Source organism: Scyliorhinus canicula, chromosome 8, assembly GCF_902713615.1.
Source record: "Scyliorhinus canicula chromosome 8, sScyCan1.1, whole genome shotgun sequence".
In the NCBI taxonomy this organism is placed as follows: domain Eukaryota; kingdom Metazoa; phylum Chordata; class Chondrichthyes; order Carcharhiniformes; family Scyliorhinidae; genus Scyliorhinus; species Scyliorhinus canicula.
This window is the reverse complement of record NC_052153.1, coordinates 9,838,909-9,859,727: the sequence shown is the minus strand read 5'-3', so window position 1 is coordinate 9,859,727 and position 20,819 is coordinate 9,838,909. Positions and strand designations below refer to the sequence as shown.

The 20,819-nt window shown below is 44.3% G+C and overlaps 1 protein-coding gene across 11 annotated transcripts in view; it reads left to right on the top strand.

Annotated features, from left to right (window-relative positions):
- LOC119970118 (protein shortage in chiasmata 1 ortholog-like) overlaps positions 1-20,819 on the top strand; it is a 120,925-nt gene that overhangs the window by 91,069 nt on the left and 9,037 nt on the right. For 8 of the 11 annotated variants that reach the window (XM_038804155.1, XM_038804150.1, XM_038804151.1 and 5 more), the window contains 7 exons: positions 471-590; positions 1,032-1,208; positions 9,141-9,248; positions 11,256-11,440; positions 15,739-15,811; positions 17,427-17,493; positions 19,563-19,747. In XM_038804155.1, the coding sequence (XP_038660083.1) occupies positions 471-590; positions 1,032-1,208; positions 9,141-9,248; positions 11,256-11,440; positions 15,739-15,811; positions 17,427-17,493; positions 19,563-19,747 (915 nt within the window). The remainder of the gene's footprint in view (positions 1-470; positions 591-1,031; positions 1,209-9,140; positions 9,249-11,255; positions 11,441-15,738; positions 15,812-17,426; positions 17,494-19,562; positions 19,748-20,819) is intronic. The other 3 variants (XM_038804154.1, XM_038804156.1, XR_005461544.1) reach the window with 3 other exon arrangements.

The window sequence follows — 20,819 nt, the reverse complement described above, 5'->3', positions numbered from 1 at the left end:
AAGTACCTGGGGGCCTCCTATCCCTTGGGAGATCCCCATGAGTGCCGTTCCTTCTGGCCCCCATTTGTGGGGGCCAGCACTAAATGGCGCTCGCCCAAAGTCTCCAAGGTGAGGGGGTTAGATCCCACGCCTTGGTTAGATCTCGGGAATGCATATTCGAGTGAGACTAGCTGACTCACTCTAATATGCAGATTTTCCACAATGGGCGCGATTCACATCGTGACGTCTCGTGAGATCGTGTTAGATCTCGCAAGGCGTGGTGGGGCGGGTTGATCCCGGAAGTGGGATCTCCCGGCACCTACCTACTGGCTGCACTGTGCTGCTTTTCAGGCACAATGCAGCTGGCACATCTTGCCCTGTATGTGTGTGGATTTCTTATATTTGACCTGTGTTTTTTGTTTTTATGAACTGAAACGGGTTGTTAATTTCCTAAATTGTCAGCAGTTAAGTATCTTGCTTTTATATTTCAGTAGACAAAAGCACTAACAACAGTTCAGTGAGCAGTAAATCAGAGACGCCGAATAAAGATTTTGCACAGGGAACTAATCAACAAGATCTAAAGAATGCCTTGATAGAAGTTCAGGCATCAGGTATTCACATTTTCTTTGACCCTTTAATGTGGAAATAGTTTGAAAAAAGTGGATGTCTCTACTTGCTGTCACTTAACATTAAAAACAGCTACATAGGGAATAGAACTTTGCGTGTTTTTATGACCTGAGGTGTTTTGACATTAAGCTCAGTACAGGTGCAGCTGGTGCAGTGGGACCGTCTGTATTGAACTGCAGCCAGGCTTTGCTGGAAATGTCACAAAATGTATAGTCAGGAGTCAGTTGCATGCATCAGTATGCCCCCTGGCGCCAGCACTGTGCAATTAAAATGGTTTCATAAAATATGTACTTGAATGTAAAGAATTCAATTTTATAAAAAGCAAGAGTAAGCAATGAAAAACAATTTTTGAACTGATGAATAGTACAACTTGCAGAGGGTAAGACTGTTAATCAGTATGCTCACATCATTTTGTTGACTTGCAGACAGCCAGTGTCAAGCATACTGTTTGTTGGAGGCCACAGCAACACCTGTTCTCAAACATATGAAGGGCTTTGCAATTCATACGGCTGCAACAGGGACGTTTACTACACTTGCTTTTGACCACACTAGGTTTTTCTTAAAGCATCAGGAGAAGGTAGTGAGCGATGCTGCTAAAAAAGGTTAGTTTACTCTGTAGAAAAAATTACAAGGGCGCAACAACAAAGATTCATCTGAGACAAGAAATAAATCAAAAGTTGAAAATAAATAATGAAGGGAGGCATGGTGGTGCAGTGGTTAGCACTGCTGCCTCATGGCATTCGAACCCGGCCTCAGGTCACTGTCCGTGTGGAGTTTGCACATTCTCCACATGTCTGCGTGGGTCTCACCCCCGCACCCAAAGATGTGCAGGGTAGGTGAATTTGCCATGCTAAATTGCCCCTTAATTGGGAAAAAAATTGGGTACACTAAATGTACAAAAAAAAGAAAAGCAAATAATTAAGAAAAATGTGTTGTGCATTCCAATTACTCATTTTTCATAAAGGATTGCTTTTAGTATTCATCCAGAATGATGTAGCATGTCATATAAGTTTTAAAATAAATACAAGCATATCTATTTCGATTGAACAAAAAAATGAACTTGTTTTTACAAACAACACTATTTTGTTGCCAAGAAGGAATAAATAACTCACTAATGTAATTTTAAAATAATTAAGTTTCCTATGTTAATAAGTGCTCATGAGTTTAGAATCAATTAGAGTGGCAAGATATCTATATAGTTGAAAATGGGTTTCAAGATCATGTTAAATAATTCCTAAAAGGAAAAATATACAATTTTGAGTCTGTCAATCAATGGAATTAAGGGTCTTGAAGTGCCCTGTTCTAAATATTTTAAAGTAATAACATCCAACAGAATATTAAGAGGTCATGATCCCAAGGAAAGCCTGCCACTCCCCACTTAAGCGCCTTCCCAAAAGGAGGCAACACGGGGTCTCTCGCTGGCTCTCCATTGACACCCATGTCACCTGCGTTAAATACCACCATGATGTTTAGTTTCGGGATTCATCAACATTACAGAAGTCTTTTTGAAAACTAATTAGCTGAATGCATGATATTGCAGATTTTCTACAAATTAATTCCTCAAATATTCCTATTTCAGAAAAACCAAAAGAATTTAAAACATTAACTCTGCTTTCTCTCCTTAAAGATGCTGCCAGACTTGCAGAGCTTTTCCAGCATCCCCTGTTATTGTTACACATATGAAGAGTTGGCCTGTCTCTTCAAGGACAGTTGTTCCATATTCATTTTGTTAGAAGGAAGCACCATTGTATTGGTGAAAGAGGATGAACAAAGAGGAGGGTAGATGTTGTATACTCATGTTTGTTCCTAGTTGGAACAGGGTCACGTTAAGACTTTGAGCATGTGGTATATTGATGACCATTGGCAGTTTCGGCAGGTGAACAGTCAGTCTATTTCTAGCAGCCTTTTGAGAAAACACCTTTCCAATAAAGCTCTTGCTTGTTTTGTACTGTTGTGGTCTACAGGCTCGCTTTTAAAAATACCACAGTAGAATTGATGGCTTCAGCCACATGGGACCCTACCCCTGGCAGACTTCAGACAAATTCAAGGGTAGTATTGAGAAGTCTGGTCCCTATGAAGAGATACATCTAAGGCATGAACCACACAAGTTGTTAGCTCAACATTTTCACCAAAATATCTGAAATATACAGAAAAGCAAAAGGTCTGTGGACCTCAGGTGGGAATTTCTGGCACCGGGACGGGTGGGACTGGAAAACTCCGCCCACAGAGTGAACTGGTTTATATACTCTTACAATGATCCCCTAATCCCTAAACCTTCTCCAATTGGGGACAGCTATGCTTAATTACCAATTTAAAGAACGCATTTCATTAAAAATATTAAGGCTATTACCACCAGATGCGCAACTACATGACTTCTGTTCATCATCATAAGCTATTTCTACATTTGGGCACGATCAGATCAGCAAGTTGCCTTTTTAGCCAGTTTGTTCACAACCCTGGTGTGCCGTCAGCAGCTCTACTTTTTTTTTAATTTAGAGTATCCAATTAATTTTTTCCAATTATGGGCAGCTAGGTAGCATTGTGGATAGCATAATTGCTTCACAGCTTCAGGGTCCCAGGTTCGATTCCGGCTTGGGTCACTGTCTGTGCAGAGTCTGCACATCCTCCCCGTGTGTGCGTGGGTTTCCTCCGGGTGCTCCGGTTTCCTCCCACAGTCAAAAGATGTGCAGGTTAGGTGCATTGGCCATGATAAATTGCCCTTAGTGTCCACGGTTGCCCTTAGTGTTAGGCGGGGTTACTGGGTTATGGGGATAGGGTGTGGTGTTGACCTTGGGTAGGGTGCTCTTTCCACCCGGTGTAGACTTGATGGGTCGAATGGCCTCCTTCTGCACTGTAAATTCTATGTATGTAAATTAAGGGGCAATTTAGCGTGGCCAATCCACCTACCCTGCACATCTTTGGGTTGTGGGGGTGAAACCCGCGCAAACACGGGGAGAATGTGCAAACTCCTCAGAGACAGTGACCCAGGGTCGGGATTGAACCTGGGACCTTGGCGCTGTGAGGCAGCAGTGCTACCTCTATATTCTACGCAGTAACAGTAGTTGCATATTTATTTTATCTGAAAAATATGTAATTCTGGGTTGGATTTTTCCAGCCTCCCAGCTGCGTGTTTCTCAGCGGCGGGAGGCGGTGTGCCGTTCACTGGCAGTGGGGTTCCCTGTTCCCACCGTTGTCAATGGCAATTCCCATTGACGCCACCCCATGCCGCCGGGAAACTCGCAGGCGGGGTGCTCTGCCAGCAGGACCAGAGAATCCCGCCAACAGCGAACGGCCGGAGAATTCCCGCCTTTTTCTTTAACATTCATAACCTACTCTATAAAAAGTGACCACCTTTCCTAGGTTAGTAACTTTGTTCCTTGTTGTATTTTATTCAGTAATTTGGATCTCTCAAAAGCTAGGTTAACATGTCACCAGCAGTTATATTTAATAAATATATGAAAGCTGAAAAATAAATTTATAATAGAACATCCCTTTTGTCAAACTGATTTACCTGAGAATGAGATACACACTTGGTGGAGCTACTTTAATCTAATTACTACAATATCAGCCTCCTCCTAGTCATAAGTAAAGTGATGGAAACAGTCATCAATAGTCCTGTCAAGTAATAACTATTCACCAATAATCTGCCCATTGAGGCTCATTTCTGATTCTGCCAAACCTCATTACAGCCTTGATCCAGAAATGGTTATGGGAAATAATGGTCAAGGGAAAGGTGAGAGTGGCTCACGACTACCAAGTGTGACGCTAAGGAGTCTGAGCATAATCTGGAGTCAGTGGAAGTCAAAGGGAAACGCCTTCAGTGGCCGTATTCATATCTAATCCAAAGGAAAAGGAATGTAGTCAGCTGTTGAAGGCCCAGGACATATCTATATGTGTTCCTCAAGGATGTGTCTTCAGACTAACCACTGCATGATCATTGACTTTCCATCATACAATCAGGAACTAGGGTTAATCGCTGATTGTACAGTGCTCAACACCATTCGTAACTTCTATGAATGGACTAACAAACAGCATTAATGTTTGCATCATGTAAGTATCACTTGAGGACCATCTCACATCAGAGCAAACCTAGCCATCTCCCTTTGAACTTTTAAGTCTTCATCAATTTTCCCCACCATTGACCAGAAGCTAAACTGGACAAACGTACATTAGCACCATCCCTGGAGCAGTACAGAGGATGGATAGTCCAGTGACTGAACTCCCGATCCTTCAAAGTCTCACCACCATCTATAAGGTTCAAGTCAGGAGGATGTAATTGTAGCAGTACTGTAGAAGTTTCAGAACTGAGCAATTCACTCAACCGACACACTGTAGTTACAGTATGTACAATCCACAGGATTTGGCAGCTCACACCATGGGCAGAATTTTTCCAAATAGTAGCAGAGTATCAGGCTCTGACTGAAAACCTACGTGATCCTCTCCCGAAACACAGCTGAATGCTCGACAAAGGCCGGAGTTCTCCGGCCTCGCCCATGGCTGGGATTCTCCGGTCCCACTGCCGTGATTGGAGTTTTGGCTGCGCACCAAATTCTCAGTTCTCGCTGGCAGCGGTGACGGGTTGGATGAGATTGGAGAATCCCGGCCCAGATTTTCTGGCAATTAGAACACAGAAACTCTGGGGACATGGTTTACATCGTCATTCTGGTGGGGCATGGCCTGATAGAGCCAGCGAGGTTGGCTCCACAGAGATCAGGGCGCCATCTTTAAGGGCACCTCGATCTGCATTTAAAATATATTTCCCCCAACCCCCCATGGACACAGAGGACTACCCCTCACAAGCATCAGGGCGACACCACCCCTCCACCACCACAGAAGTATTGGGAGACACTCTCTCCCTTCACAGCCATGACCCCTCCCTTGCAGGCATCAGGGCTCTCCCATCCCTCTTGAAATCATCAGGGATTCTCCCCTCTTCCCCCTGGACCACACATAATGGGAAACCCCAATGGATGAGGGTTACCCCCCTGCCCCACCCTCTCGCCAGAGCCTCTTTGGAACTGTCCCTTCATGTGTCCAGTGGCACTGCCCACTTGAACTGCCCTGTCTTTGCCCTGAGCCCCCAGGGCAACCAGGTACCTCCATGCCCTTGGCGTGGTCACCTCAATTGGTTTTTGCTTTTGAAAACCAGCATTGATTCATGCTGGTGTAACGTCATGCCATGGTGGGGGGGGGGGGGGGGGGGGGGGGGATATACATCGTTAGTGGACGCTACCCTTTAATTATATTAAAATGTAATAACATTTATGCTAATCATGATGACGCCCTTTCGGGGCATGAACCTGATCATATCAGCGAGGGGGCGGAGGAGATCTCAAGTCAAGATCTCACTGATGCAAATCCCGCTTTGGCCCTCTAACGGGACATAGTGGCCATAATGGGATTTGTGCCCATGGCGAACGAGGCTGCTAGATCTCACCCCATGTTCGTTCCCACATCGCCTCCCTCCTCTACAGTCTCTTACAATGGAGAACGATGAGCAGCAGCGTAATGAGAGCATTGTTACTGATATTTCTGTTCTCCTTCAAGTCACCATGACTTGGAAATATATCATTGTTTGTTCACTGAGGCAATATACTAAAATTCTCTACATAATTGTGGGAGAACCATCACTGCAAGGGCTGCGCCAGTTTAGTGGAGAAAATAGAGGCAACTAGGAGCAGACAATTAACACTATCAATGTCCATTGCCAGAGAACAATGGGCGAAATTCTCCGCCCCCCACGACGGGTGGGAGAATAGCGGGAGGGCCTTCCCGACATTTTTGCCGCCCTCCCGCTATTCTCCCACCCCCCCCCCCCCCCCCCCCCCCGCCGAAGTCCCGACCCAAATCGCTGCCGCCGTTTTTTTATGGCCGGCAGCGATTCTCAGCTGTTAGATGGGCCGAAGTCCCAGCCCTTTCCGCCATTTTTACGAACGGCAAACACACCTGGTCTTGCCGTTCGTAAAAACGGCGTCACAAACTCGCTATTAATAACCATGGCACCGATTGGCACGGCCGTACCACGGCCGTGCCAAGGGTGCCATGGGCCCGCGATGGGTGGGCACCGATCGCGGGCAGCGGGCCCGATGCCCGCGCACTACTTGTCCTTCCGCCGCCCCGCAGTATCCATTCGCGGGGCGGCTGAGGGGCAACCCGGCCCGCGCATGCGCGGGTTTCGCGCAAAAACGCGATGACGTCACCCGCGCATGCGCGGGTTGGAGTCTTCCAAACTGCGCATGCGCGGCTGACGTCATATGACGCGTCAGCCGGCGCTAACTCCGGCAAGCGGGCTTACCGGAGTCGGGCTGCTAGCCCCGACCGGGGACCAGAATCGGTCCCCGGTCGGGAAGGGGCGCGCTGCCGTAAAACCCGCCCGGGTTTTACGGCAGCTTTACGATTTCTCCCGTTTTGGGAGAATCGCGCCCAATATCTCTTAAAAAGCTAAATTCAGAATTTTAAAAAAGTCATCTGTGAAACTGAAATTGTAACCAACTTAATTTACTTTTATAATTTTAGATATTATTGGCTATGTGTGTAAGTCTTAAAATACTTCACTGATTTCAGTTGGATTACACTTCATAAGATCACATATTTGATATCATGTGCTTTTTATGGTAATCCAATACGGGAAACTAAACAGACTGTCACATCAGCTTTGTTAACATGAGGTTTTAACCAGCAGTTAGACGCCAGGGAATGGAGCTCTGTGCACATAATTGAAGAGCTATGTTTTCCTTAGTGCTAGCTCAAATATCGTTCTTTTCTAACTAGGTAAGGAAGGGTAGGATGACTTCTTTCTTACTCATTGATTGGTCGCAACAGATGCTTTAAAAAGGGATGTGCTTGCCAATTCAATGAGTGTTTACCTGCTGTGACTGTAAAATAGACTTTAATGGCTTATTTCTGCTCCTATATCTTATGAATTTATGACAGGTTTCCTTGAGTTTTTAAAAAGTAAAATAATGCATGCACACACATGCTCAAGATTTATACACACATAAATAGATTAGAGTGGAAGGATAGATTAATGGTTTAATGTCCCGTTTTGTTAAAGGGGTATACGGATCCTGAAGGTTGGTGACATGGCGGGCTTCAGGCTGAATTAGGTGGTCTTTCTGACTCGGTGATAAGATGGTGAAGATGTTGATGGTCTATTTAGCTTTCCTTCTGGAGGTAGCAGTTGCTAAGTTGACTCTTTACTCTCTGCCTGTGGCACATGAATATCAAAAAGCAGGCAAGGCTCAAAGCTTGCAAGTTGGATAGAGAGAGAGAGAACAAGTGAATTTACTCAGGGTATTGCTTTTTCAGCATCTCCTTTGCTTCTTCTGTGCTCTGCGGAGAAAACAGGTGCTTAAACACAGAAAGGGTTAGCTGCCTTGTCAAACGACTCTCTCTTTCCAACTGCCCAGTGACCAAAATATGGTCACAGCTCGTAGCTTCCAATTGCCTAGTTTACATGATTAATAATAACAATCTTTATTATTGTCACAAGTAGGCTTAAATTAATACTGCCATGAAGTTACTGTGAAAATCCCCTAGTTGCCACATTCCGGCGCCTGTTTGGGTACACCGAGGGAGAATTCAGAATGTGCAATTCACCTAACAAGCACCTCTTTTGGGACTTGTGGGAGGAAACCGGAACGCCCGGAGGAAACCCACGCAGACATGGGGAGAGCTTGCAGATCTGGGCGTATTCCTTTCATAGCCAGAGTTCTATTGTCCAAGTGATTATGTATAACGGTTTGTCCTCACCTAGTTGAATATCCACGTGATTGTCAGGATGTTTTGCTATTAGAGGTAGGAGCTGGCCCCCATTCATACTCCTTCAAGGCAGTTGTACCTGGCCAGGCTTTGCAGAGATATGGTCCATATTTCAGTGGCTTTAGGATGTGGAAAGTACAGCGAGGCAAATTCTCAGCCACCTTTGACTGATTTTAAATTATTGGAATGTGACCATATTCTTTTTAAAAATGCAATTTGTGGTTTCCAGTCAGTAAATTAATTACTTTTCTCTAAATAAAATATAACCACTCTAACACTTGAGTTTGCTAACTCTGCAAGTACTAACTAGTTTTAAAGTAACACCGGTGATATTAAGACATTCTAAGGTAGTATAAATTTTTTTTGAAGTTGGGGCAGCACAGTGGCGCAGTGGTTAGCTGCTGCCTCATGGCGCCGAGGTCCCAGGTTCGATCCCGGCTCCGGTTCACTGTCCGTGTGGGGTTTGCACGTTCTCCCCTCGTTTGCGTGGATTTCGCCCCCACAACCCAAAGATGTGCAGTGTAGGTGGATTGGGCATGCTAAATTGCCCCTTAATTGTAAAAAATGAATTGGGTACTCTAAATTTATGCAAGGAAAGTAAATAAATTGTATCGCTCAGTCTCGGTCAATTTGACCGCAGCAGAATACATTAGACTTGGCAACATATTTAGCTGGAAACATGTAAAATATAAAGAGTAGTAATGATGTCTTTATATCAAAATCATACTAGATATTTTAATGCATAAAATAACTCTTTCTCGATTCTGCTCTAGGCAAGCATGATGAAAATGAGGTTCAAATGTACAAGAATGCTGCAATACTTCATCTATTGGTGACCATCCGTGACCTTCTTTTGATGTGTGATCTTGAAACTGCTATAGGTATGAATTACAGTGGCTAATGGGTTTCTGTAATTGACTCAGGATAGAAGTGTGCCAGTAATTAAGACAAAAGCAACAAATTCAATTCTGCAAAAAAGTATCTGTGAAGGAGACTAGCGTACTTAAGTATTTTTTCAGGATGAGTTTCTATTTCATTTTTATCATTATCCATATATATATATTCAAAGTTAATAAAACAGTATAACATACTGGCTGTTGTTATAAAGGAGGGCAACCTTTCACGAGCCACCATTAGGTGTGGAACCGTCAACAACACGTACACTTGACTTGCATTGAAAATTGACTTGCATAACAGAAGGTATAAAACATTAATTTGGGAGTACAGAACTTGAGTATTGCTATAAAAAAAGAGACATACTGTTGAAGTTTTTTATCCTGCACTCATCAAAACATTTGCAAGATACCAATTGTGCAGGCGGCACAGTGGTTAGCACTGTTGCTTCACAGCACCAGGATCCCAGGTTAGATTCCCGGTCTGGTCAATGTCTGTGCGGAGTCTGCACATTCTCCCCGTGTCTGCGTGGGTTTCCTCCGGGTGCTCCGGTTTCCTCTCACAAGCCCCGAAAGACGTACTGGAAGGTAATTTGGACATTCTGAATTCTCCCTCCGTGTACCCAAATGTGGCGACTAGAGAATTTTCACAGTAACTTCATTGCAGTGTTAATATAAACCTACTTGTGACACTAATAAAGATTATTATTATTAAAGGGTACAACAACTTATACTGCATGAGAAGAGAGTCCTGATTGGTTGTCTGGGGACTCTGACTCGTAGAGACATTGCCATGGAGAATGGACCAGGGCACAGTTACCTGCAAAGTTTTGCTTAAATTTAAAACAGGCAGGTTGGCCCTGACTGGTCATAGCAGTGCCTCGCGAATGAACCAGGGAATGGCCATCCCTAATCTTTTGTTTAGTTGAAAAAGGTGCAATGCGTGGACATGTTCCCTCTGTCTGAAAAAGGCAGGGCCACGCGTGTGAATATATGTAACTTCCAGCACACGCAAGTGAGCAAAACTGCGAGCCTGACCTATAATCTTTAGATTTATTGTCAAGTGTACCGAGGTACAGTGAAAAGTATTGTTCTGTAATCATAATTTGATTGTCAGTGTAAACCTTAACACAATCAGGATTGTTCAGCAAATGCTGTCCAATCATAGAATCACATCTAAAGTTGGACCCTATGAGCAGGATTTTCCCACCCCCCCCGCATCATATTATCTAAAGTTGGACCCTATGAGCAGGATTTTTCCACCCCTCTGCATCATATTATCCGGCAGTGGAGGTAGCCCGCCATTGACCGGTGGCAGAAATTTCTGATCCAGCCAATGCCTACACGGTTTTGCATGCCCCGCACCCTCTGTGGCTGGGGAATGTGCCGCAGGGTGTTTCCATCGGCGAGACTGGAAGATCCTGTTGGCGGGAAGGGTCAGAAATTTTCAGTACATATGTATATTGAGTTTTGCAGGCACTGCATGGTTGCTTACGGTCAATACTTTGCCTGATGTGAACAGCCAAGGGGCGTGCTGTTTGATACAGTCCCCAATTGTTCATTCGGGCAATACCTTGATCAATCAGGGTGTAAATTTAAACAAAGCTTGGCAATTAACCGGCCTGGTGCATTCTCTATGGCAACGCCTCTCCCAATCAGAATTCACTTGCCAACCAATCAACATCTCTTCTCATACCGTATAAATTGGTGTTCCCTTTACAATTGGTACTCTTGCGAATGTCATGATGAAAAACTTCAACAGCGTGCCTCTTTTTTCAGCAATGCATAAAATATTATTTCTTAACATTATTTCCCATACCTCAATACACCCCCTGATATTTTAACCAAAAGACTGAAGCAATAGGAGTTGTGTTTTTGCTGTTGTTGTCTTACCTGTCTTTGAAACTTAGATGCAGTGTAAAAGACAAGTGCTGTTCATTTTGCGAGGTCTTTTAAGGATTTTCTTTCTAATCACAACACTTATTCCACTTACAGCATATTTATTCAAAGCTAAAGAAATGTATGTAAGCACATTGGGTTCAAGTTTGGATGACATTTGGAAGAAACTCCAAATTGTTCAATATGTCAGTCAGAGTAATCAAGAAAGCAACCCAAAAGTGGGTGAACTTGAGAATCAAATTTTAGTATGGATACAAACCGCTCACACGAAAGATATTAAGGTATGAACAATTTTGGATAATGTCCTTTATTCTAAAATATGGGCACCTAGAAGAACTTTGCATTACTCCTTGTTATTTATGTCACATTCGGAATATAAGTAATGCAAAGATGGCTTTCAATGTAATGAGTAATTAATCAATTTTTATATTAACACTGCCCAAATAGAACATAGAACAGTACAGCACAGAACAGGCCCTTCGGCCCTCAATGTTGTGCCGAGCCATGATCACCCTACTCAAACCCACATATCCACCCTATAACCGTAACCCAACAACCCCCCCTTAACCTTACTTTTTTTTATTAGGACACTACGGGCAATTTAGCATGGCCAATCCACCTAACCCGCGCATTTTATTGTTGGAAGCATACCATATGTCACTTGCTGTTAGTAATTATGTCACAGATTTTTTCATTTCCACTGTCGTGGGAGTGTCCCTTTTCGTGGGATCTCCTGGATGGAAGGTAATGTACCTGCCTATCTTAAGAATCACTGCGCTGGAGAGCCAGACTCCAGCAACAATGTGCGACGGCTCTGAGGGAAGACCCTGGCGAACAAGACCAGGGGATCACAGGGCAGGATCGGGGCCAGAGACCTCCCCAGCCATGTAGAGGGCACAAAGACACCAGAGGGGGCTGTGTTCCAGCGGATCCTCCTCCCTCTGGGTGCTTGGGGATCCCTGAGTTATTCAATGGAATGGAGAGGCAGCTGGAGTGAGCGCCAGAAGTTCCAACGGCATCTGGTGCTACCAGTCCTGGAGGCCCACCATTGGCTGCACCATGTAGTCAAACTCCTCTGCCATGGTCCTCAGGGACTGAGCCTGCGTCGGAGTTTCCAGCCATTGATCTGACCTCAGGCCCCCAGCTTTACACTGCAGATGCCATCTTGCCGTATTGGCCTGAGTGCCACGCATTGCCTTTGACAGAAGGCTTTGGCACAACGCCTCCTGGTATTCCTGGCTCTGCCTTTGAATCTCCAGCTGAAGGACAAACGTGTCCAGAGGCACGGAACCTGGCTGGGGCACAGCAAAGTCCTGGGATCCAGCAGACCTCTGACTATCCGATCCCAGGGATGTTCCTGCCTCCACCTGATATGCATCAGAAGCTGTGTAGTGCTCACCGGATAGTGACCTAGTAGCCTATCTGCTAAGATCACCCACCAAGGTGTATGTCTGCGCTAGTGAATGGTGCAGGTGATAGCTGTGATGCTTCTACGTTGTACTCCAACGTCTCCTCTGAGCTCATGCCGAGGGTGGGCGGTCTGTCACTGCTCATGGACGGGCCAGGCTGATCGGGTGATATTCCTGCAAGGAAAGGGACATGGTCAGGACAATGGTCTGGGATACAGAGAACTCACTTGAGATTGGTCATCTTGATGAACATGTAGTGGCTCCTCATTTTTCTCTCTCAGGCCCACCTCGCTCTCAAAACAAGCCTGTTCCTGCTCCTCCCCTGCGAGCTCTAGGACTTTCTCCTCAAAAGAATCTTCAGCTCAGGCATCCCACTGCCCATCTCCTCTCGCTCGCGACAGTTGTGGCAAGCTTATCCTTCAGGAACACAAATGGGTTTGGTGTGAGCTGACTGCCCAGTGGGTCAGATGTCGATGATACCTGGCATGTGTAGACACTGCACGTAAGCAGGGAGGGAATCTCAAGAGGAGTGCCAGGGGTGTGAGGAAGCCTATGGGAGGTGAGGTTCTGGGGCCTTGCTAGGTGGCAGCATGTTGGATGGAGGTGACATTCCAAGGGGTGATGACAAGGTGGAGCGTAGAGAGGAGACCCTAACCCTAACCTACCCTGGCTGAACGGAGAAGGTCATTCATCTTCTTGCGGCATTGCACCCCATCCTATTGTGCAGCTGCTGACTATGAGTGTCTTTCGATCTTTCCTGGCCCAAGCCAGTGACTTGCTGATTTCCATACATTATAATATTTTAATATATACTTACCGGGCTTGACATTGTAAAATCTGCCAGTCCTTACCCACCCGCCCAGTCGGTGTGAAGTCACATGGGCTCAAACCATTACTAGTTTTCAAAAATATGAACCAGTCGCTATGACCACGCCTTGTCGCAGAGGTGCGTATAGCCCCTGTGTGGTGAGAGATATAGCCGGGCACTGACTCCTGGCACCCTGTCAGTACCAACCTGGTACTGCCAGGTTGGCACTGTCGGGGCACCAAAGTGGGCACTGCCGTGGGCCCCCGTCAGGGTAACCCTTCTCTGTTGTGGGGGGGGGGGGGGGGGGGGGGTTCCCCTATGTGTAGTGGGGAGGAGGCGAAAGAGCCCCAATGACAGTGTTGGGGGAGGGGGAGGGAGAACATGGGACAGCCCCGCTAACAGTGTAGGGGTTGTGGGAAGATCCCAGAAGACAGCGTGGCGGGTGTGGAGAGCTCCGATGTCAACGCAATGGGGGAAGAGGGGAGAACCCCGATGACAGCACAGAGTGGGGGGGAGGGGAGAGAGGCGATAGTGCCCCCCATATGGCTCCAACTGTTAATCCCTGTTCACCGTTATGTTTCCCTTTTTAATTTCTATTGTTTTGCTATTTCAATTTTTGTACATGGACAACTAATGGGACCAATGTATTTAAGATGAAACGCACCTTTAATTTTAAATCCGGACACTCCAGTAGGATGTGCTGTTTGGTCTGACATCTGTGGTGACACATTTTGATGGACTTGGCCGGCAGCCAATGAGCTGTTTAAATTGCCAGACCCTTGCAGATTCCCGATGCTGATTTGGTGCTCGAATGTTCTGCAGGGCTAGGAAGGATTGATCTTGGTTTCAGTTTTACACACCAAGCAGCAGATTAATACCTATGCTAGAGGTCTCTCCAGGGAAGCGGCCCCAGCAAACCTTTCCTCTCTATCCAGCCTGTGAGTGTTTAATTCCTGAAGACAGAGCTGGAGGGAGCGCTTTGCGTTTCTTTCCCTGAATTGCTAACAGACCTCTCTAAAATCTCATGGAAGCTGGTTCTTTGATACTCTGTTTTCCTCAGTAAAGCAAGGGGATATTCTGAGAGTCTGAAAACCAGTTAAGTTTAAACCACAGGCCTCGGCTGAGAGGAAGGTGAAACCGAGAGTTAAGAATCAAACTGGCCTGAGGCTGTTCTTTGAGTGAAGGCCCAGGGTAATAAAAGTTAAAGTGACTCCCCCAGAGAAAACCGTACAGCCTGGAAGCACTGAATGAATGTTTCTGCCAGAAGATCCTCATTAGGAATTTAACTGGTGGTTTCAATCACTTCACGTCCTGGGAGGGCAGCCTGCTGCAGCAATGACCTCAACATCGGAAGAAAGTACACTCGCCTCTTTCTTTTCATCTTAATCTTTATTTTTATGCTTTTCCCCTCCCTCTGTCTGTGTCCGTCTTGTGTGTGTTTGGGTAGAGGGTGGGACAGTAAAAGGCGGTGGGTGTAGTAGATTAGCTGCCCGTTATTCTGTTATAATTATTGTATGTTTTAACTCTATTTTTGTTATTAATAAACATTTGTTGTGTTTAACTTACAAATCTGGTGCCTGTAACTCATTGGAGCAGACAAGGGCCAAACATCTCAGAAACTATACGAATTATGGGTTAATTCACTTGTGTTGGGACTCCGGGAACTGTGGGGCTGGAATCAATCATGCACTAGCCCAGGGTGTTGTAACACCCCCGATACTTCTGTGGTGGGGGGCATGGGATACATTGAAGCTTGTGGAGTGGTCCATGGAGGGATTTGGAGGAACTTACATTAAACACTGATCGAAGTGCCCTTTAAAGATGGCCTTCTGACCTCTGTGGAGCCGGCCTTGTCAGCTCTATCGGGCCTTGCCTCACCAGAATGTTGGTGTAAACCACACCCCCAGATTTTCTGTGCACTAAGTGCCAGGAAACCTGGACTAAAAACTCAGCTGTGTTTCTGGAGAGATACACGCGGTTTTCAGTCAGAACCTGACACTGCCATTTGGGGGGAAAATTCTGTCCTAAATGTTTGGAGCTGAAGAGACATCTGCTTTTAGATATAAAACTTGTGGTCTTTGTAGTCACTACTAATTGCTGGAGTGTGGATTTTGATCATCAACATTCTATTGATAGTGCTAACACGATGAATGCTGGATTAACGCTGTTAAGTTTGAACTATATTTTCCTTTATATATAGTTGAATAAATATTAAAACAATTACTGCCTCTGCTGTCAAATTCGTCAGAGTTTTCATTTATGGCAATAATTAGTGCACTTCATCGACTGGAACAACGTTTTGTGACACACCTGAATTTATTTGAACTGCAGAGCCATTTTAAATGTAATTTGTTTTGATTAGATATTGATCATCATCAGGATGGATTCAGACTGCATTAGAGCTACACTCACAAACACCCTCACCAAAGTGAAAGGTGAGACATGGAATTTGGTGTGTCGGATTATTTCTGAATTTTTATTCATGTACTAGTTTAATCCTGTTAGAATTGTATATCTCAGAAGGCAACCTTTCAGTCAGCCCCACCCGTGCTGATTTTTCAAAAAGAGCGAGCCAGCTCCTTCCCATAGCCTCGGAATTGTTTTACTTTTCAAATATTTACCCAATTTCTTTTGAAATTTACGACTGACTCTGGTTCCATCACCCTTTCAAGCAGTAAATTCCAGATCTTAACAACACTGTGTGCAAAAGTAATTCTCATCCCTCCTCTAGTTACTTTTGTCAATTACCTTAAATCTGTATCCTCTGGTTATGGACCATCTGGACAGTGGGAACTGTTTCTCCCTGTGTACTCTGACAAAACTCTTCAAAACGTTGTGGGTTAGATTCAAAATCAGTGCCCGAAGGGTAAACTAACAAACCAACTGATGGAAGAATTTTTTTAAAATTTAGAATACCAATTCTTTTTTTCCGATTAGGGAGAAATTTAGCTTGGCCAATCCACCTACCGTGCACATCTTTGGGTTGTGTGGGGATGAAATCCACGCAGACTCGGGAAGAATGTGCAAGCTCCACACAGATAGTAACCCGGTGCCGGGATCGAACCCGGGTCCTGGGCGGCGTGAGGCAGCAGTGCTAACCACTGTGCCGCAGTGCCACCCTGGACTGATGTAAGAATATAGACATGGTTTTACATTTCTTTAAAAGATTAAACAATTAATGTAGCATTTAAGGTTAAAGCATACGAGTAAATTAGCATTAATTCGATCTGTATTCATTCAGATCTTGGCCAGAATTCTTCGTCCATTAGGATTCCCTTTTCCTACTGGCAGCGCATCTGCCCTTGGGTTTGCCAGCGGTGTGGGGGTGGCTTCAATGGGAAATCTCGTTGCCAAGCAGGGAGAAGAGAGAATCCCACCGCCAGCGAAGGGGGCATTGCCGAGAAGCACTTAGCTGGGGGACCAGAGAAACCTGTCCATCTTCAGTCACAGTGAACCTTCGGGCTAACATTTGTTTGGGAAGAGCAAGCATAGAAAGCAAAGGATGCCGAAAGATGAAACCTTAGATGACTTAGCAAGATTTTGACCAGAACATTAACTACAATGCATGTATAGTTTGCACAAAATTAACATTTGTTCCAAAAAATGTTTAGCCAGTCGTTCACACATCCAGATCCAGGTGAACATATTTGCTGCAAAATAAAACCCTTCACGTTAAGGGGGCCTTCCTGTTCCATTCAGTGATCTAGCATCTTATAATGTTTGTAAAAGGTGACATTCCATAAGGTGCACTGAATTAATTATTATCGTCAGAGAAATAGAATGGGTGAGATCTTTGGCTGTTCATGCCGGCGGGGTCGTCCGATGCCGCTGACGGCGCACCCATGCTGTGGACTTTCCGGTGGTGTGGGGTGAATTCAATGGGAAATCCTATTGATAGTGGCGGGACCAGACAATCCCATCACTGGCTAATGGCGAACTGCCTCCCACCGCCAAGAAACACGCTGCAGAGGGGCCAGAGAATCTCGCCCACTGTCTCTCAATGCTCATGTGCTTTCCCATCTCTAAATGTGTCACACTTACATTTTGTAGACTTAAATCCAGCTGCAGTTTATCCTGAAGAAAATACCACTTTGAGTCGGCAGGAGGTTTTAAACTGGTTGGTAAAGTTGCACTTTCCATTGTTGTTTTTCAATTTATGTCGAACATCAGAAAGTAAGCAGAGATTCTTGGAGTAGTGTATACAGCAGATACATGATTGCTTTAAGAGCAGCACGGTGGCACAGTGGTCAGCATTACGGCCTCACGGCGCTGAGGTCCCTGGTTAGATCCCGGCCCTGGGTCACTGTCCGTGTGGAGTTTGCACATTCTCCCCGTGTTTGCGTGGGTCTCACCCCCACCACCCAAAGATGTGCAGGGTAGGTCGATTGACCACGCTAAATTGCCCCTTAATTGGAAAAAATGAATTGGGTACTCTAAATTTATTTAAAACAAAGAATGATTGCTTTAGATTATGGGACATATTTGTACGATTGAGGTGGGCAACTGAGTTGATAGATTTCTTTTAGACCCAATTTTTGCTCTGGGAATGCAGGGACAGGATAGAATCAGACACGCCAACCCCAGAAGCAGATCATAGGCAGCTATGGGGGAAAGATGAGTGCCAACATGGGCTGGTTGGGAGGTCCACTTCAATACTCTGTTGTTTTAATCGCTGTTAGGTCCTCAAACTCTTATCCCCCATTCATCCATCCTCCATTCCAACTCAGGCCTCCCACCCACCTCCCATAATCTCATGTCCCTCATAATCTCCATGCCATCTGTAGAGCTACCCACCCAGTATCCACTATGGGCAAACCTCAGCAGCTATTTCGAGATTACAGAACAATAAACTTTTAAAAATCTAATATATCCCTCACCCTTGCACAGTTCATAGTTGAAAAAAAACTCCCAATCATAAAACGGATTCAAAGCTTTTAAATCTGTTCAAATGCGTAATCTGTAATGAAAACAAACACTTCGAATCAGACCTCACATAAAAGACAGTGAATCCTTTAATTGCCTCTTTAAACTGTGAACTCAGAACCACCTGCTACGATAATTGTAGCTTTTGAAACTCAACCAGGTATTCTTTATGGCATAATAGCCCTTGGAAAAGGTTATCATAGCCCTCCATTAAAACAATACCAATAGATGGTCATTTATTTTCTACACCAGATCACCTGTTAATCAAAGAAGTCCAGCAGATGGGTTTTTAAACTCTCACTAATAGTTTAGGCCTATTTTTTCCCATGCTTTAAGAGCTAGAGATTTAAGAACCTCAGGTCATGCACTTAAACAGATCTTATCCACCTTTCAAGAGCATTGATATCAACTCTTTAGTGCCATTTATTGGGGGGCTGGATTAGTAATGGATGCGTTTGAGTTGAAGTTGGAAGGTCACACAGGTGGAGTGCTTCATTCTGATTCAAGTTGGGAGCGCTCTCTCAGCTGTGCCTCAGAGAGCATTGCAGAGTAAGGATGTGGATAGACCAGCTCATGTGCAAAATCAAATATAAATACCTGGAAAGTTGTATCATTTTGTAATTAGTTATTTTGGGTTCAGAGGAGCTGACTAAAATTGGGTTAATACTTTTTAAGTTTGCCTATTTGTGCTTCTTTGATATGTATAAATATAGGGGCACTGGGACATTTTATATTTATAAGGATTCCTTAGCTGCCATAAGTTTATGAATTCATACCCATAATCATAAAATTGTGGAGAAACTATCTTAATCTGCTTGCACAATTAGAAGAAATAATTATTGGGGCAGCATGGTGGCGCAGTGGTTAGCACTGCTGCTTCACGGCACTGAGGTACCAGGATCGGTCCCGGCCCCGGGTCACTGTCCGATTGGAGTTTGCACATTCTCCCCATGTCTGCGTGGGTCTCACCCCTACAATCCAAAAAGATGTGAAGGGTAGATGGATTGGCCACGCTAAATTGCCCCTTAATTGGGGAAAAAAATAATTGGGCACTCTATATTTATAAAACAAAAAGAAGAAATAATTGTTTATGATGTTATATAGGTTATTGAAGTTGGAGCTTGTATTTGTGGATATCCATTGCAGTCTCAAATCCAGCTCAGTTGTTCGGTGGTCTGTGATAATTATTATGAATTTGTAAAACTATATTGCTCATTCATTCTATTTTGTCCTTCCGTTTTAACTTTTATCATCCATTTCTAGTCTGGAAAGACATTCCTGTTTGGTTGTTTACAGCCATCACATCGGAGCAGATTTTCCTTGGGTTGAATTCTCTTTGGTGGTAGAATACGATTACATGGAGAATTCACCCTGGGCTGAACTTTGCAAGCAGCAAGATATAAATCATATGATCTTTAAAACGATACTTCCTAAGGGTTCAGAAGAAGGTAACAAAATCTGTAAAGAATGTTTATTACAACTTCAAATATTAAACAGAATCAATGTATACATTTAAATTAACTTTTCTTTTACTAATCGATCACAAATTGATCTGAACAGTTTTAAAGTCAAGCCTGTCTCTGTCATAGATTCCATTCTACTATGTACATATTTTTGTAATTGAAGATAATTTAATGATATAAGTAGGTGGCAAGGTGGCGCAATGGTTAGCACTGCTACCTCACGCTGCCGAGGATACGGGTATGATCCTGGCCTTGGATCACTGTACGTGTGGAGTTTGCACATTCTCCCCGTCTGCGTGGGTCTCATTCCCACAACCCGAAAGAATGTGCGGGATAGGTGAATTGGCCACCCCCTTTAATTGGAAAAAAAAGAATTGGGTACTCTGAATTTATTCTTTTTTAAACTTGATGATATAAGGGGTTGTAAACGTTTCACCTTCATGCTGGGAATTAACAGGCTTTGTTCCCGGGGGGAAATCATCTCATGATTTTAATTCAGTGGTCTAAATTGTACCCAAGCAGATCCTACCAAATTGATTCTCAGTGGAATCTGGGGGCAAGAATACCATTTTTTAAAAAAACATTGGCAAATCACCTGGCAATAGCTCACTGTTCCTCCTATTACAAAGGCAGAAAAAGTGGTTTAAAACTGTGATCAATAATTTGCATGCAGCATCAACACAAATACAAAAACAATGTCCCCTCTTTTGCCTTTTGTTTTCGTTGTGTTTATTTTGGTTGGCAGCTGTTGGTGATGATTCTGCTTTGTCCACTTACAACTCCTCTAGACTATATTTTGTTTCTTTACTTGTTCCATAACCATCCAATTTTGCCTTGCACCTTTGATCCTTTTATGATACCTTTGATCATTTGATCTCAATTGCCTCCATATTATTATATTATAAACCTTTCCTTTCCCTTCTTCCTTGACTCTGTATGTCCTTAAAATCATTACATCGCCAAGATTTTCCAGCTCTGTCCAGATCATTGATCTGAAACGTTGGGCCCGTTTTTAACTCTGTCAAAATCTGTTTCTCTCTCCTCAGATGTGTTGAGA